Source organism: Salvelinus namaycush, unplaced genomic scaffold, assembly GCF_016432855.1.
Source record: "Salvelinus namaycush isolate Seneca unplaced genomic scaffold, SaNama_1.0 Scaffold1618, whole genome shotgun sequence".
Taxonomy (NCBI): domain Eukaryota; kingdom Metazoa; phylum Chordata; class Actinopteri; order Salmoniformes; family Salmonidae; genus Salvelinus; species Salvelinus namaycush.
In genome coordinates, this window is record NW_024058362.1 from 32,922 (window position 1) to 51,775 (window position 18,854).

General features: G+C 44.0%; 1 protein-coding gene across 2 annotated transcripts; it reads left to right on the forward strand.

Moving 5' to 3' along the window:
- The first annotated feature begins 1,002 nt into the window (after positions 1–1,002).
- LOC120037198 (mitochondrial import receptor subunit TOM20 homolog) lies at positions 1,003–7,746 on the forward strand. Of its 2 annotated transcripts, XR_005474781.1 has the most exons (6): positions 1,003–1,285; positions 3,269–3,315; positions 3,532–3,613; positions 4,939–5,081; positions 6,193–6,302; positions 6,751–6,798. XR_005474781.1 is itself a non-coding variant. In XM_038983375.1 (5 exons), the coding sequence occupies exons 1-5, from the start codon at positions 1,162–1,164 to the stop codon at positions 6,235–6,237; spliced, it is 441 nt and encodes a 146-aa protein (XP_038839303.1). In that variant the 5' UTR covers positions 1,003–1,161; the 3' UTR covers positions 6,238–7,746. The 2 variants fall into 2 exon arrangements, 1 of the variants encoding a protein (XP_038839303.1); XM_038983375.1 differs by having other exon boundaries at positions 6,193–7,746.
- The last annotated feature ends 11,108 nt before the right edge of the window (positions 7,747–18,854 follow it).

Genomic DNA, 18,854 nt, shown 5'->3' on the forward strand with positions numbered 1-18,854 from the left:
CCCAAAAAGTCGGTTTAGTTGGTGCCATCGATTTGAGTAATCCACTCGGTCAACTTGCAGAGAATGGAATCCGAAAATCTACCCCTAAACTTTGTTTTAACAAGTCAAAATACGTTTCTATTTACTCCTCAGACACCCTAAAATGTAATCAAAATATAATATTTCTTACGGAAAGAAGTATGTTCAATAGGAAACAAACTTTAGCAGGTGCGTAATTTCTTCAAGGCGTGCGCAAACACGAATTTCCAAGACTGTGTCCTACTAAAACTGTTATTTCTTATTCGTTTTTGAAGTTACAAGCCTGAAATGTTGAACATAGACTGCTGACACCCTGTGGAAGCCACAGGAATTGCACCCAGTGAGCTAATTTACAATATGACCCTTCTCTTGCATTTCTAAGAGGATGGTCTCTCCCCCCAAAAATCTGAATGGCTTTTCTTTGGATATTCTCCTACATTATTTTAACATTTCTACAAACTTCAAAGTGTTTTCTTTCCAATGGTACCAATTATATGCATATCCTGGCTTCAGGCAGTTTACTTTGGGCACGTCATTCAGACAGGAAATGGAGAAAAAAGGGGCCTATCCCTAAGAAAGGCAAGCCTAAATAAGTTCAGTTGTACAAATTTGCATAATGAGGTAGTATGTACATGAATGTATAGTTAAAGTGACTATGCATATATGATAAACAGAGAGTAGCAGCAGCGTAAAAGAGGGGTTGGGGGAGGGCTCACAATGCAAATAGTCTGGGTAGCCATTTGATTATCTGTTCAGGAGTCTTATGGCTTGGGGGTTTGATTTGATTTGATATACATATGAGATGGGTAATTTAAAATATGTAAACATTATTCAAGTGACTAGTGTTCCATTATTAAAGTGGCCAAAGATTTAAAGTCTAAGGTGCTGGGTTACGTAACCGGGTGGAAGACGCCTAGTGATGGCTAGTAGGGGGCGGTAATGCAACATTTATTGGATGCCAACCGCCGTTAAACCTCATCGAAAAATACATTTTGAAATACGGGCTTTTATTTATAAGGTTCCTCATTACCATACGGAAGTGACGTCATCGGTTGTGCTGATAGCAGGATACTAGTCAGGAGATTCTGTAGCTAGCTAGCTAGCAGGCTATTCAGCGCTGCGTCTCTTCTCTGCTCTCCGGAGATGATGGGTGGTAAAACCAGCTCCATGGCAGCTGGGGTGGCCGGAGCCATGTTCATTGGATACTGCATTTATTTCGACAGAAAACGACGGAGTGATCCGAACTTCAAGAAAAGGTTGCAAGAACGTAAGTCATGTTAACTTGCTAGCATGCTTGGTAGCTAACGTTAGCTAGTGTTTTTTTTGTGCCTTGCTTAAAAATGTTGGGTAACAATCTAGCGTGATATAACTGCATTACAAGCATACGTTAAATAATGTGTTTGGTATGTTATTGTTAGTTAGTTAGGAAATAGCTAAATACTTTGAAGTGCCACTGTATTTGCTTAGCCCTTGAGCTAGATAAGATATCCAGCTAACGTTAGATACACTACATTGCCTAAAGTATGTGTACACCCCTTCAATTTAGTGGATTCGGCTATTTCAGCCACACCCGTTGCTGAAAGGTGTTTAAAATCGAACACAAAGCCATGTAATCTCCATAGACAAACATTTGTAGTAGAATAGCTTTACTGAAGAGCTCAGTGACTTTCAACGTGGCACCGTCATAGGATACCACCTTTACAACAGGTAAGTTTGTCATAGTTCTGCCCTGCTAGAAAAGCCCCGGTCAACTGTAAGTGCAGTTATTGTGAAGTGGAAACGTCCAGGAGCAAAAAGGGATCAGCCACGAAATGGCAGGCCACACAAGCTCACAGAACGGGACTGCTGAGTGCTCTAGCGTGTAAAAATAATCAGTCCTCCGTTGCAACACTCACTACTGAGTTCGAAAACTGCCTTTGGAATCAGCGTCAGCATAAACTCTTTGTCGGGAGCTTCATGAAATGGGTTTCCATGGGCGAGCAGCCGCACACAAGCGTCAGCTGGAGTGGTGTAAAGCTCGCTGTCATTGAACTCTGGAGCAGTGGAAAAGCTTTCTCTGGTGTGATGATAAACGCTTTACCATCTGGCAGTCTGACAGATGAATCTGGGTTTGGAGGATGCCAGGAGAACGCTACCTGCCCCAATGCATAGTGCCAACTGTAAAGTTTGGTGGAGGAGGAATAATGGTGGGGCAGTTTTGTCATGGTTCGGTCTAGGCCCCTTAGTTCCAGTGAAGGGAAATCTTAACGCTACAGCATACAATGACATTCTAGACGATTATGTGCATCCAATTTTGTGGCAACCATTTGGGGAAGGCCCTTTCCTGTTTCAGCATGACTATGCCCCCTTGCACAAAGAAAGATCCATACACAAATGGTTTGTCGAGATCGGTGTGGAAGAACTTGACTGGCCTGCACAGAGCCCTGACATCAATCCCATCTAACACATTTGGTATGAATTGGAACGCCGACTGCGAGCCAGGCCTAATCGCCCAACATCAGTGCCCGACCTCACTAATGCTCTTGTGACTAAATGGAAGCAAGTCCCCGCAGCAATGTTCCAACATCTAGTGGAAAGCCTTCCCAGAAGAGGAGAGGCTGTTATAGCATCAAAGGGGGGGACAAACTCCATATTAATGACCATGATTTTGGAACAAGATGTTCGACGAGCAGGTGTCCACATACTATTGGTCATGCAGTGTAGTTAACTAGCATTGGATAACATGGCTGATGAATCGATTGGGTCAATCCAAGCTGCAGGATGCTTTGTCAAATCTTGTTTTGACAACATAGCAGTTATAGTAAGTACGCTAAGGGTGTTAGCTAAGTGAATGTGTAGCCAATGGTGGCTTCTTGGTTATGCTTAGCTAGCTAGCTAAGTAAATAGGTAGCCAATGGTGGCTTCTTGGTTAGGCTTAGCTAGCTAGCTAAGTAAATAGGTAGCCACGGGTGTCTTCTTGGTTAGGCTTAGCTAGCTAGCTAAGTAAATAGGTAGCCATGGGTGACTTCTTGGTTAGGCTTACCTAGCTAGCTAAGTAAATAGGTAGCCACGGGTGGCTTCTTGGTTATGCTTTGCTATTTACTGTAGCTAAGTCAACCACCTCTGCCACATCTTAGCTAACGTGTTCACTTTATAAACTTCTATGGCTTCCACAAGACCACCCTCTCCCACTTTCATGTAACTCACACATTCTCTGTAAGTCACCCTTTCTTTACCATACCAGTAATTAAATATCAAATTGTTTCAACAGGCAGAAGAAAACAGAAGTCTTCCCAAGAGAAGACTGGATTAGCAAGGGTAAGAAACACTCCCTAGAGAGCTCAGTGGACAGACCAGGGCGTCTGTCAGGGGGCTGATGATTAAAGATGATTTGGAGTTCTGTCTGCTCTGTGCTGACTGTCTGCTCTGTGCTGACTGTCTGCTCTGTGCTGACTGTCTGCTCTGTGCTGACTGTCTGCTCTGTGCTGACTGTCTGCTCTGTGCTGACTGTCTGCTAACCTGTCTGTCATTTAGCTGCCTGACCTGAAAGATGCGGAGGCTGTACAGAAGTTCTTCCTGGAGGAGATCCAACTGGGAGAGGAGCTGCTAGCACAAGGTGAGCTGTCTCCCCCTGTCTCCATGGCCATCACCTGGTCTTTCATACACACCCATTCCTAAACACTACTAAGAGACTATAACTAAATATCTGGTCCTGAAAAACAGGATGATCACTTGAACTCAGTCGGACCCCTTCTGGAATAGCTTCTACTCTAGTCTGGTCCAGTGTTGAACTGTCTCGTAACCCTGGTTACTAATGTTAGCTTCTGGAACAAGGAAGTGTGATCAAACTAGAGATCCAAAGCTAGGAGCCTTGTGTCAGTGGCTCTTGGTTATTTCAGCTCTAGGACATGATTGTCTGTTTTTTGTCTTGAAGGGGGAGAAAGGTTTGGCGCCGGTAGGGAGGGCTGACCTTTTTACAGGTTCCTAACCATCTGTGCTATTTTGTTTTTTCCGCATTCTTTGTAACTTATTTTGTACATAATGTTGCTGCTACCGTCTCTTATGACTGAAAATAACTTCTGGACATCTGAACAGCGATTACTCACCTCCAACTGGATGAACATATTATCTGTAATGAGTCCGACTCGAATGATATACTGCTTTTTAGAGACGAGGCCCAAATCCCCGTCATCCGCGTGAAGAAAAGGGTTAGGAGGGTGGGGTGCCTTGTAAGAATAAACCGATGAGTAGGTAAACCACCACTACCCTCCGTATTATTGGCCAACGTGCAATCATTGGAAAACAAAAACTGAACGATCTACGATTTAAGACTATCCTACCAACGAGACATTTAAAAACTGTAATATCTTATGTTTCACCGAGACGTGGCTAAACGACGACACGGATAATATAGAGCTGGCTGGCTTCTCCGTGCGTCGGCAGGACAGAGCAGCTACGTCTGGTAAGATGAGGGGCGAGAGTCTGTGTCTATTTGTCAATAACAGCTGGTGCACGATGTCTAATATTAAAGATGTCTCAAGGTATTGCTCTCCTGAAGTAGAGCACCTCATGATAAACTGTAGACCACACTATCTACCAAGAGAGTTCTCATCTATATTATTTGTAGCCGTCTATTTACCACAACAGACTGATGCTGGCACTAAGACCGCACTCAACGAGCTGTATAAGGCCATTGGCAAACAAGAAAATCGTCATCCAGACCACTAGCCTCTCCTAGTGGCCGGAGACTTCAATGCAGGCAAACTTAAATCCCCTAGTCAAGTAGCGCATTTTCCTTTATGACGTGTTCATATGTTATCTGCGTGGAAGGCCCCGCTTTAAGGTGAGGTCTCAAGGTCCCCCCCCCCAATTGCTCGGGGGGTCTGGGGGCATGTCCCCCCTGGAGATAATTTTGTGTGTATGCCTTTCCCACCCCTACAGGAGACTATGAGAAGGGAGTGGAGCACTTGATCAGTGCCATAGCAGTGTGTGGTCAGCCCCAGCAGCTGCTCCAGGTGCTACAGCAGACTCTGCCTCCTCCAGTGTTCCAGATGCTGCTCACCAAACTGCCCACCATCAGCCAGGTGAGTGAGGAAGCTCTCTGCCACAGGAAGATGCTCTCTATTCCACACTAACATACTCTTAGAATGAAGCAATGTATTGGGCATGCTTTTTACATGGTATGCTAGCAAGGACAACTGTGGCCAAGTGGGGTTAGAGTGTCAACAAAATGGCCGAAAGATGTCATGTCTTTCACCTCAGCCATGAGGATGAGACTACACATCTGGAAAGACAGCCATTTTTATGTGACTCTTAACAATGAAATGGCTGAAAGATTACTTGTCTGAGTTGAATCATTCAACCTTAATTTGCCCTTGACATCCTTTGTGTATTAGAGTTGACTGACCTTCAGGAATAACCGTGGCAATACTGTCTCTAGTCTAGTTCAGTGGTCCTCATTCGTATCCCTTGTTTGATGTTTAAAGGGATTGTTCACCCAAATTATATATCAGTTTCCATACCCTGTAACAGTCTATGGACAAGGTTTGAATGCAATCCATGCTTTGGTTTAGTTTCCCTGACACTGTTTCCAAAAGCTAATGTGTCGGGGCTCTTGGTTATTTCAGCCTGGGCCCTGTGTCAAGGGCTCTTGGTTATTTCAGCCCGGGGCCCTGTGTCAAGGGCTCGTGGTTATTTAAGCCCAGGGCCCTGTGTCAAGGGCTCTTGGTTATTTCAGCCCGGGGCCCTGTGTCAAGGGCTCTTGGTTATTTCAGCCCGGGGCCCTGTGTCAAGGGCTCTTGGTTATTTCAGCCTGGGCCCTGTGTCAAGGGCTCTTGGTTATTTCAGCCCGGGGCCCTGTGTCAAGGGCTCTTGGTTATTTCAGCCCGGGGCCCTGTGTCAAGGGCTCTTGGTTATTTAAGCCCGGGGCCCTGTGTCAAGGGCTCGTGGTTATTTAAGCCCGGGGCCCTGTGTCAAGGGCTCGTGGTTATTTCAGCCCGGGGCCCTGTGTCAAGGGCTCGTGGTTATTTCAGCCCGGGGCCCTGTGTCAAGGGCTCGTGGTTTTTTCAGCCCGGGGCCCTGGTTATTTCAGCCCGGGGCCCTGTGTCAGTCATTCCTTGAAATATGTTGTTATTGTCATTAGCTGGTTAGGGTTCAGTTGAGGATTTAATAGATTTTTCTCTCCCTGTTTTTCAGAGAATCGTGAGTGCTCAGCGTTTGGCAGAAGATGACGTTGAGTGAATGAGTTGGTGTGAGTGTGTGTAACTGCGTGTGTGGCTGTGTATGACTGTACTGTCTGGCTGTATGTAAAGTGTGTGTAACTGCGTGTGTGGCTGTGTATGACTGTACTGTCTGGCTGTATGTAAAGTGTGTGTAACTGCGTGTGTGGCTGTGTATGACTGTACTGTCTGGCTGTATGTAAAGTGTGTGTAACTGCGTGTGTGGCTGTGTATGACTGTACTGTCTGGCTGTATGTAAAGTGTGTGTAACTGCGTGTGTGGCTGTGTATGACTGTACTGTCTGGCTGTATGTAAAGTGTGTGTAACTGCGTGTGTGGCTGTGTATGACTGTACTGTCTGGCTGTATGTAAAGTGTGTGTAACTGCGTGTGTGGCTGTGTATGACTGTACTGTCTGGCTGTATGTAAAGTGTGTGTAACTGCGTGTGTGGCTGTGTATGACTGTACTGTCTGGCTGTATGTAAAGTGTGTGTAACTGCGTGTGTGGCTGTGTATGACTGTACTGTCTGGCTGTATGTAAAGTGCATTCAGAAAGTATTCAAACCCTTTGATTCTTTTTCACATTTTGTTACATTATAGCCTTATCCTAAAATTGATTTTTTTTAAATCCCCCTCATCAATCTACACACAATACCCCGTAATGACAAAGAAAAAACAGGTTTTTAGAAATATTTGCTAATTTATTCGAAATAAACTTATTAGGATAAAAAAATATATATATTTTAGAATAAGGCTGTAACATAACAAAATGTGGAAAAAGGGAAGGGGTCTAAATACTTTTCGTGTGTGTGTGTGTGTGTGTGTGTGTGTGTGTGTGTGTGTGTGTGTGTGTGTGTGGCCTAGTCAAGATGGCTGCCATTGGGTGTCTTTCTCACCAACCAGGACATTGGCTGATGGTACCTCTGCATCAGTGCCCTATAAGAAGCACTTTGCTGTCATTCTCCACTCTGCCGTCTACTGTAACACATTCCACAAACTAGAAATGCAAAAGCCTCCATCTATATGGATAGTCTTAAAAATAAGAAAAATGTAAACTCCATAATTAACCTATTCAGCTAATCATCCTAAATGACCGTGTCATTCAATAGCGGGGTACATTAGAGATCTTTCATATACGAAGGCCCAACTGACTGGAATACCTACAGAAATTAGGGCATTAAAATCTCTCCGTGAATTTATGCTCTTTTGAAAATGTTAAGAATGAACTGTTTGTGTTTTTAAACTAATAAACACCCCCATGTGAAGATATTTGTAAATATGTATGTATATATTATAGCTACTTGTATCAGTCGTTTTTCAGTAGTTGTACAACTTATTTTATGCCATTTATGTATTTTCTTTTTACTATGATTATTATTTTTTTTAGACGAAGTTGCCATATTAGTCTTGTTACTAAGTTTCGTTTAGGATTTCTTCATTTTGGACACTCTTGAAAACCAGATGGTGCATTTCTAGAGATTCTTATCCAGCAAAATGTCTAATAAATACGTGCACTATGCAGTAGCCATGGTCCCTCTACTGTAACATCTCAGATTCTGTTCTAACATCATAACCAACCCTACATTAATGTGCCTATACACTATTGAGCCTAAACAGTGGGGCTGGGATATTGCCATGGATCTCTCTATACGATATTATCACAATACTTAGCTGCGATTAGATACTGCAATGTTATTGATGTTCCAAACGTATTGCTCACTATACGGTGCATTCTGAAAGCATTCACACCACAATACTTTTTCCAAATGTTGTTACGTTACATCTTTATTCTAAAATTGATTAAATTGTTTTTCTTCTCGTCGATCTACACGCACTACCCCATAATGACAAAGCAAAAACTGTTTTTTAGACATTTTTGCAAATTTATATAAAAAAATTAAAAAACTGATCACATTTACTTAAGTATTCAGACCCTTTACTCGGTACTTTGTTGAAACACCAGCGATTTACAGCCTCAAGTCTTCTTGACAGCTATTTTCAGGTCTCCAGAGATGTTCGATCAGGTTCAAGTCTGGGCTCTGGCTGGGACACTCAGACATTCAGAGACTTGTCCTGAAGCCACTCCTGTGTTGTCTTGGCTGTGTGCTTAGGGTCTTTGTCCTGTTGGAAGGTGAATCTTCTCCCCAGTCTGAGGTCCTGATTGCTCTGGAGCAGGTTTTCATCAAGGATCTCTCTCTACTTTGGTTATTTCAGCCCTTTGCTCCGTTCATCTTTCCCTCAATCCTGACTAGTCTCCCAGTCCCTGCCGCTGAAAAAAACATCCCCACAGCATGATGCTGCCACCAACATGCATCCGCGTAGGTACCTGGTTTCCTCCAGACGTGATGCTTGACATTCAGGCCAAAGAGTTCCGTCTTGGTTTCATCAGACCAGAGAATCTTGTTTTTCATGGTCTGAGAGTCCTTTAAGTGTCTTTTGGCAAACTCCAAGTGGGCTGTCTTTTGCCTTTTACCATCAAGTCCTGATCGGTGGAACGCTGCAGAGATGGTTGTCCTTCTGGAAGGTTCTCCACAGAGGAACTCTAGAGCTCTGTCTGAGTGACCATCGGGTTCTTGGTCACCTCCCTGACCAAAGCCCTTCTCCCACAATTGCTCAGTTTGGCCATGCGGCCAGCTCTATGAAAAGTCTTGGTGGTTCCAAACTTCTTCCATTTAAGAATGATGGAGGCCACTGTGTTCTTGGGGACGTTTTAATGCTGCAGAAATGTTTTGGTTCCCTTTCCAGATCTGTGCCTCGACAAAATCCAGTCTTGGATTTGTACGGCGGTTCCTTTGACCTCATGGCTTTGTTTTTGTTTTGACATGCACTGTCAACTGTGAGACCTTATATAGACAGGTGTGTGCCTTTCCAAATCCAATCAAGTTGTAGAAACACCTGAGCTCCATTTCGAGTCTCATAGCAAAGGGTCTGAATACTTATGTTAATAAGGAAATTACTTTTTAATTTTCAACAAATTTGCACAAAAAAGGTTATGTCATTATGGGGTATTGTGTGTAGTTTGAGTGGGGGATAAAAGTAATTTAATCCATTTTAGAATAAGGCGTAACAAAATGTGGAAAAACTCAATGGGTCTGAATACTTTACGAATGCCCGGCTTAAGGATGAATAGCGCTTGCTAACCATATCTAGCAATGAATTATTTTTTTTGAATGCAAAATCGATACTTGGAGTCAAAGTATCGATATTGTCAGTAGTTAACTACGCGGTATGTAAACATCTCCCTTCTCACTACTAAACAAAGTTTATTTATTTATTTTTTCCTAAAACTCTAAAACTGTAGTTGAATCTTAATTTAAAGAAGTGGTGCCGCTCGCTGGTGGTAGATGACCAGATGGGATGATGTGTTGCTGTGGTAGCCATGCTAGTAAAGTGTGCCTTGAATGCTAAATAAATGACCGACAGTGTCACCAGCAAAGAACCCCCAGGCATCACACCTCCTCCTCCTCCATGCTTCACGGTGGGAACCACACATGCTGAGATCATCCGTTCAACTACTCTGCGTCTCACAAAGACACGGCGGTTGGAACCAAACATCTCAAATTTGGACTCCTCAGACCAAAGGACAGATTTCCACCAGTCTAATATCCATTGCTTGTGTTTCTTGGCCCAAGCAAGTCTCTTATTGGTGTCCTTTAGTAGTGGTTTCTTTGCAGCAATTCAACCATGAAGGCCTGATTCACACAGTCTCCTCTGAACAGTTGATGTTGAGATGTGGCTGTTACTTGAACTCTGTGAAGCATTTATTTGGTCTGCAATTTCTGAGGCTGGTAACTCTAATGAACGTATCCTCTGCAGCAAAGGTAACTCTGGGTCTTCCTGTGGTGGTCCTCATGAGAGCCAGTTTCATCATTGTGCTTGATGGTTTTTGCGACTGCACTTTAAGAAAATTTCAAAGTTCTTGAAATGTTCCGTATTGACTGACCTTCATGTCTTAAAGTAATGATGGACTGTCGTTTCTCTTTGCTTATTTGAGCTGTTCTTACAATAATATGGACTTAGTCTTTTACCAAATATGGCTGTCTTCTGTGTACCACCCCTAACTTGTCAAAACACAACTGATTGGCAAACGCATTAAGTAAAACATTCCAAACTAACTTAAGGCACATCTGTTAATTGAAATGCATTCCAGGTGACTACCTCATGAAGCTGGTTGAGAGAATGCCAAGAGTGTGCAAAGCTGTCATCAAGGCAAAGGGTGGCTACTTTGTAGCTCAAATATAAAATATATTTTGATTTGTTTAACACTTTTTTGGTTACTACATGATTCCATATGATGTTATTTCATAGTTTTGATGTCTTCTATTATTCTACGATGTAGAAATTAGTAAAAATTAAGGAAACCCCTTGAATGAGTAAGTGTATCCAAACTTGACTGGTACTGTGTGTGTGTGGTGTGTATATATATATACATACATACCCATGTTCGCTGAGGTGGAGTGGACTCTCTTTACTGTGTTGATTGTTTTCTAAAATGTCTCTGGAAGGTTCCTTTTGTATTTCAATTCTACATTTCTGAAATCATCCTGTTTCCTCCAAGTCATGGAATTAAATGTGAGAAATGTTATATTCATTGTTCGTTTCTGTAGTCTGCATGGCCACTAGATGGCAGTAGCAATCCATGAAGAAATGAGTGCCAGAATTGTCTGAAATGTAGGCCAATGTGTTTGCATCTGCATCTTGTAGCACCTGAAGCCGTGGGGATGTACAGGATTGGCTTATGGCATGTTGACGTGTTTTGAATATCTATCTGTTCTTGTGAAAGTATAATCCCAAGTTTGTCATAAAAAAAAAGTGGTCTTTGAAGTGTTTTAGTCAGAATCTACTGACCGCATATTTCCTGTAATAACTGCCGTAGTGACTTGTCTTATACAATTCTAATGCAGTTACCTCGGCTCAGATCGTTGATAGTTACGGGTAGCAGTTACCTCGGCTCAGATCGTTGATAGTTACGGGTAGCAGTTACCTCGGCTCAGATCGTTGATAGTTACGGGTAGCAGTTACCTCGGCTCAGATCGTTGATAGTTACGGGTAGCAGTTACCTCGGCTCAGACCGTTGATAGTTACGGGTAGCTTCAAGGCAGCACTAACAGATCTGGGACAGAACTACTGGTGCCTCAGCCTGCACAGCACAGTAGGGTAGTAGACTGACAGTCAGGGAGTCTCAGAACACAGGGGTAGTAGACTGACAGGGAGTCTCAGAACACAGGGGTAGTAGACTGGCAGTCAGGGAGTCTCAGAACACAGGGGTAGTAGACTGACAGTCAGGGAGTCTCAGAACACAGGGGTAGTAGACTGACAGTCAGGGAGTCTCAGAACACACAGGGGTAGTAGACTGACAGTCAGGGAGTCTCAGAACACAGGGGTAGTAGACTGACAGTCAGGGAGTCTCAGAACACAGGGGTAGTAGACTGACAGTCAGGGAATCTCAGAACACAGGGGTAGTAGACTGACAGGGAGTCTCAGAACACAGGGGTAGTAGACTGACAGGGAGTCTCAGAACACAGGGGTAGTAGACTGACAGGGAGTCTCAGAACACAGGGGTAGTAGACTGACAGTCAGGGAGTCTCAGAACACAGGGGTAGTAGACTGACAGTCAGGGAGTCTCAGAACACAGGGGTAGTAGACTGACAGGGAGTCTCAGAACACAGGGGTAGTAGACTGACAGGGAGTCTCAGAACACAGGGGTAGTAGACTGACAGTCAGGGAGTCTCAGAACACAGGGGTAGTAGACAGTCAGGGAGTCTCAGAACACAGGGGTAGTAGACTGACAGTCAGGGAGTCTCAGAACACAGGGGTAGTAGACTGACAGTCAGGGAGTCTCAGAACACAGGGGTAGTAGACTGGCAGTCAGGGAGTCTCAGAACACAGGGGTAGTAGACTGGCTGTCAGGGAGTCTCAGAACACAGGGGTAGTAGACTGACAGTCAGGGAGTCTCAGAACACAGGGGTAGTAGACTGACAGGGAGTCTCAGAACACAGGGGTAGTAGACTGACAGGGAGTCTCAGAACACAGGGGTAGTAGACTGACAGTCAGGGAGTCTCAGAACACAGGGGTAGTAGACTGACAGACAGGGAGTCTCAGAACACAGAGGTAGTAGACTGGCAGTCAGGGAGTCTCAGAACACAGGGGTAGTAGACTGATAGTCAGGGAGTCTCAGAACACACAGGGGTAGTAGACTGACAGTCAGGGAGTCTCAGAACACACAGGGGTAGTAGACTGACAGTCAGGGAGTCTCAGAACACACAGGGGTAGTAGACTGACAGTCAGGGAGTCTCAGAACACAGGGGTAGTAGACTGACAGTCAGGGAGTCTCAGAACACAGAGGTAGTACAGTTGTCGTCAGCAAACGTAATGATGGTGTTGCAGCTGTGCTTGGCCACACAGTGATGGGTGAACAGGGAGTACAGGAGTGGAGGTCAGCCTGGGGGACTATCTGGGTGTGTGACTGTATTGAGATCAGCCTGGGACTTTTTATGCCTGGCGCTGTGTTTTGGACAGAGCTCCAGTCAGAACCCCATGCCAGATGCTCCTAGTTTGGACAGAGCTCCAGTCAGAACCCCATGCCAGATGCTCCTAGTTTGGACAGAGCTCCAGTCAGAACCCCATGCCAGATGCTCCTAGTTTGGACAGAGCTCCAGTCAGAACCCCATGCCAGATGCTCCTAGTTTGGACAGAGCTCCAGTCAGAACCCCATGCCAGGTCCACCTAGTTTGGACAGAGCTCCAGTCAGAACCCCATGCCAGATGCTCCTAGTTTGGACAGAGCTCCAGTCAGAACCCCATGCCAGGTCCACCTAGTTTGGACAGAGCTCCAGTCAGAACCCCATGCCAGATGCTCCTAGTTTGGACAGAGCTCCAGTCTAACCTAGTCACAGCCTGTCTCCCCTCTCTGTATGTAACCTAGTCACAGCCTGTCTTCCCTCTCTGTATGTAACCTAGTCACAGCCTGTCTCCCCTCTCTGTATGTAACCTAGTCACAGCCTGTCTCCCCTCTCTGTATGTAACCTAGTCACAGCCTGTCTTCCCTCTCTGTTTGTGAATAGTCAGTCAGTATGTGTAGTCACGTCCTGTCAATCAAATTACAGAGGAGATCACAGAGGCTGGTAAGTAAAGGGTCATTTCCAACCTAGATTAGAGGCTGGTGAATAAAGGGTCATTTCCAATCTAGATTAGAGGCTGGTAAGTAAAGGGTCATTTCCAACCTAGATTAGAGGCTGGTGAATAAAGGGTCATTTCCAATCTAGATTAGAGGCTGGTAAGTAAAGGGTCATTTCCAACCTAGATTAGAGGCTGGTGAATAAAGGGTCATTTCCAATCTAGATCACACAGGCTGGTGAATAAATGGTCATTTCCAACCTAGATTAGAGGCTGGTGAATAAATGGTCATTTCCAACCTAGATTAGAGGCTGGTAAATAAAGGGTCATTTCCAACCTAGATTAGAGGCTGGTAAATAAAGGGTCATTTACAACCTAGATTAGAGGCTGGTAAATAAAGGGTCATTTCCAACCTAGATTAGAGGCTGGTAAATAAAGGGTCATTTCCAACCTAGATTAGAGGCTGGTGAATAAATGGTCATTTCCAACCTAGATTAGAGGCTGGTAAATAAATGGTCATTTCCAACCTAGATTAGAGGCTGGTGAATAAAGGGTAATTTCCAATCTAGATCACACAGGCTGGTAAATAAAGGGTAATTTCCAACCTAGATTAGAGGCTGGTAAATAAAGGGTCATTTCCAACCTAGATTAGAGGCTGGTGAATAAAGGGTCATTTCCAATCTAGATCACACAGGCTGGTAAATAAAGGGTAATTTCCAACCTAGATTAGAGGCTGGTAAATAAAGGGTAATTTCCAACCTAGATTAGAGGCTGGTGAATAAAGGGTCATTTCCAATCTAGATCACACAGGCTGGTGAATAAAGGGTCATTTCCAACCTAGATTAGAGGCTGGTAAATAAAGGGTCATTTCCAACCTAGATTAGAGGCTGGTAAATAAAGGGTCATTTCCAACCTAGATTAGAGGCTGGTAAATAAATGGTCATTTCCAACCTAGATTAGAGGCTGGTAAATAAAGGGTCATTTCCAACCTAGATTAGAGGCTGGTAAATAAATGGTCATTTCCAACCTAGATTAGAGGCTGGTAAATAAATGATCATTTCCAACCTAGATTAGAGGCTGGTAAATAAAGGGTCATTTCCAACCTAGATTAGAGGCTGGTAAATAAAGGGTCATTTCCAACCTAGATTAGAGGCTGGTAAATAAAGGGTCATTTCCAACCTAGATTAGAGGCTGGTGAATAAAGGGTAATTTCCAACCTAGATTAGAGGCTGGTAAATAAATGGTCATTTCCAACCTAGATTAGAGGCTGGTAAATAAAGGGTCATTTCCAACCTAGATTAGAGGATGGTAAATAAAGGGTCATTTCCAACCTAGATTAGAGGCTGGTAAATAAATGGTCATTTCCAACCTAGATTAGAGGCTGGTAAATAAAGGGTCATTTCCAACCTAGATTAGAGGCTGGTAAATAAAGGGTCATTTCCAACCTAGATTAGAGGCTGGTAAATAAAGGGTCATTTCCAATTTAGATCAGAGGCTGGTGAATAAAGGGTCATTTCCAACCTAGATCACCAAGGGCTGGTAAATATAGGGTCATATTTTACCTAAATTACAGAGGCTGGTGAATATAGGGTCATATTTTACCAAGATTACAGAGGCTGGTGAATAAAGGGTCATTTCCATCCTAGATTACAGAGGCTGGTGAATAAAGGGTCATTTCCATCCTAGATTACAGAGGCTGGGGTTGGGTAGGGCTGTACAGTTAATATGTGATTCTATAAGGGCAGACACATTTAAAAAATTGCTAGAAAATATCCATATTTATTTTATGGTGATTCTAAATCAGGGCTCTCCAACCCTGTTCCTGGAGAGCAACCGTCCTGTAGATTTTAACTCCAACCCTAAGAGGGATAGATTATTACTAAACTGTTTAAAGGCAGTCAACATAGTGTATGTTAACTTCTGACCCACTGGAATTGTGATACAGTGAATTATAAGTGAAATAATCTGTCTGTAAACAATTGTTGGAAAAATGACTTGTGTCATGCACAAAGTAGATGTCCTAACTGACTTGCCAAAACTATAGTTTGTTAACAAGAAATTTGTGGAGTGGTTGAAATACGAGTTTAAATGACTCCAACCTAAGTGTATGTAAACTTCCGACAACAAGCGTATTTTTCAGTAGATGAAGGAACATTATTTAGGCGGAAAAACAACTTTACTTAGCTAGGCACCGTGTTTGTCATCTGCCCTCTTGGTGCATCGGACGTAGCTAAGAGTCTAACGCTACATCCAAGCCTTTGTTTTGAATCCTCTTCTCTCTTGTTCAATGTAGATTCTTCATCATCAAATGTAGATTCTTCATCATCAAATGTAGATTCTTCATCATCAAATGTAGATTCTTCATCATCAAATGTAGATTCTTCATCATCAAATGTAGATTCTTCATCATCAAATGTAGATTCTTCATCATCAAATGTAGATTCTTCATCATCAAATGTAGATTCTTCATCATCAAATGTAGATTCTTCATCATCAAATGTAGATTCTTCATCAAATGTAGATTCTTCATCATCAAATGTGTGTTGATGAGAGGAATCACTTGAAGCCATTGAGTCTGGTCAGTTTATTCAGTTTTGCTCAAAGTATTTTTCCTAGTGGGGGAGGGGCCAGAGCAGGAAGTTTTAGTCAGAGAAATAATGTGTCTGGTTGCATATTTTTATTTTATTATTTTCCTTATTTAACCAGGTAGGCCAGTTGAGAACAAGTTCTCATTTACAACTGCGACCTGGCCAAGATAAAGCAAAGCAGTGTGACACAAACAACAACACAGAGTTACAGATAAACAAACATACAGTCAATAACACAATAGAAAAATCTATGTACCGTGTGTGCAGATGTATTAAGATTAGGGAGGTAAGGCAATAAATAGGCCATAGTGGCGAAATAATTACAAATATAGCAATTAAATACTGGAGTGATAGATGTGCAGAAGATGAATGTGCAAGTAGAGATACTGGGGTGCAAAGGAGAAGAAAAAAAATAACAATATGGGGATGAGGTAGATGGGTGTGCTATTTACAGATGGGCTGTGTACAGGTACAGTGATCGGTAAGCTGCTCTGACAGCTGATGCTTAAAGTTAGTGAGGGAGATATAAGTCTCCAGCTTCAGTGATTTTTGCAATTCGTTCCAGTCATTGGCAGCAGAGAACTGGAAGGAAAGGCGGCCAAAGGAAGAATTGACTTTGGGGGTGACCAATGAAATATACCTGCTGGAGCGCGTGCTACGGGTGAGTGTTGCTATGGTGACCAGTGAGCTGAGAAAGTGAGGCTTTACCTAGCAGAAACTTATAGATGACCTGGAACCAGTGGGTTTGGCGATGAATTTGAAGCGAGGGCCAGCCAACGAGAGTATACAGGTCGCAGTGGTGGGTAGTATATGGGGCTATCTAAGGCATTTTGAGCGGGACTAAGGGCTCTACAGTAAAATATAACAATAAGAACTAGCCAAGACAGCAGTAGACAAGGCATATTGACATTAGAGAGAGGCATAAAGCAATAACAGGTGTTGATCAGGAGAGCTAAGATAACAACGGGTAAATGGCGATGAACGGGCAGAGCGGGTCAGTTAGGTACATACAGGACCTGAGTTCGAGGCTGGGGCCGACAAGTAAACAAAATGAGGTACCGTGTTATTGAAACAGTACAGGGGGCATCAGCTGTGTAGCCAAGTGAACATAGGGTCAAAAGAGCAGCAATAGGCGAGTCATGGTGCTGTTCGGTAGTCACTACTACGCTAGGCGAGCAGGGGACACAGCGTTCAGAAAAGCTAGCGGGCCTGGGGCTAGTAGATGGTTCTTCGGCGACATCCCCTCTCTCCCCTCCTCTTTCGCCTCTTTCGCCTCTCTCCATCCCTCTGCCCCCTCTGTCCCTTCTCTCCATCCCTCTGTCCCCTCTCTCCCCTCCTCTTTCGCCTCTTTCGCCTCTCTCCATCCCTCTGCCCCCTCTGTCCCCTCTCTCCATCCCTTTGTCCCCTCTCTCCCCTGTTACTTGGCAACAGCTGGTCGTTACTAAGGCAACACAACACACAGAACAGAACACAGCAAGGCATAGAGTTGATGTCAGAAGTTTACATACACTTAGGTTGGAGTCATTAAAACTCGTTTTTCAACCAATCCACAAATTTCTTGTTAACAAACTATAGTTTTGGCAAGTCGGTTAGGACATCTACTTTGTGCATGACACAAGTCATTTTCCCAACAATTGTTTACAGACAGGTTATTTCACTTATAATTCACTGTATCACAATTCCAGTGGGTCAGAGGTTTACATACACTAAGTTAACTGTGATTTAAACAGCTTGGAAAATTCCAGAAAATTATGTAATGGCTTTAGAAGCTTCTGAAAGGCTAAATCATCAAATCAAGTTTATTTTATATAGCCCTTCGTACATCAGCTAATATCTCGAAGTGCTGTACAGAAACCCAGCCTAAAACCCCAAACAGCAAGCAATGCAGGTGTAGAAGCACGGCGGCTAGGAAAAACTCCCTAGAAAGGCAGGAACCTCAGAAGAAACCTAGAGAGGAACCAGGCTATGAGGGGTGGCCAGTCCTCTTCTGGCTGTGCCGGGTGGAGATTATAACAGAACATGGCCAAGATGTTCAAATGTTCATAAATGACCAGCATGGTCAAATAATAATCAGGAGTAAATGTCAGTTGGCTTTTCATAGCCGATCATTAAGAGTATCTCTACCGCTCCTGCGGTTTCTAGAGAGTTGAAAACAGCAGGTCTGGGACAGGTAGCACGTCCGGTGGACAGGTCAGGGTTCCATAGCCGCAGGCAGAACAGTTGAAACTGGAACAGCAGCAAGGCCAGGTGGACTGGGGACAGCAAGGAGTCATCATGCCCGGTAGTCCTGACGCATGGTCCTAGGGCTCAGGTCCTCCGAGGGAGAGAAAGAAAGAGAGAAGGAGAGAATTAGAGAGAGCATACTTAAATTCACACAGGACACCGGATAAGACAGGAGAAGTACTCCAGATATAACCAACTGACCCTAGCCCCCCGACACATAAACTACTGCAGCATAAATACTGGAGGCTGAGACAGGAGGGGTCAGGAGACACTGTGGCCCTATCCGATGATACCCCCGGACAGGGCCAAACAGGAAGGATATAACCCCACCCACTTTGCCAAAGCACAGTCCCCACACCACTAGAGGGATATCTTCAACCACCAACTTACCATCCTGAGACAAGGCCGAGTATAGCCCACAAAGATCTCCACCACAGCACAAACCAAGGGGGGGCGCCAACCCAGACAGGAAGATCACGTCAGTAACTCAACCCACTCAAGTGAGGCAGGACGGCATGAAAGAGCACCAGTAAGCCAGTGACTCAGCCCCTGTAATAGGGTTAGAGGCAGAGAATCCCAGTGGAGAGAGGGGAACCGGCCAGGCAGAGACAGCAAGGGTGGTTCATTGCTCCAGAGCCTTCCGTTCACCTTCACACTCCTGGGCCAGACTACACTCAATCATATGACCCACTGAAGAGATGAGTCTTCAGTAAAG

Coding starts and splice junctions, on each gene's coding strand:
- LOC120037198 (XM_038983375.1), top strand. CDS start 1,162: ATGATGGGTGGTAAAACCAGCTCCATGGCAGCTGGGGTGGCCGGAGCC. Junction 3,316..3,531: donor AGAAGACTGGATTAGCAAGG/GTAAGAAACACT, acceptor TCTGTCATTTAG/CTGCCTGACCTGAAAGATGC. Junction 5,082..6,192: donor AACTGCCCACCATCAGCCAG/GTGAGTGAGGAA, acceptor CCTGTTTTTCAG/AGAATCGTGAGTGCTCAGCG.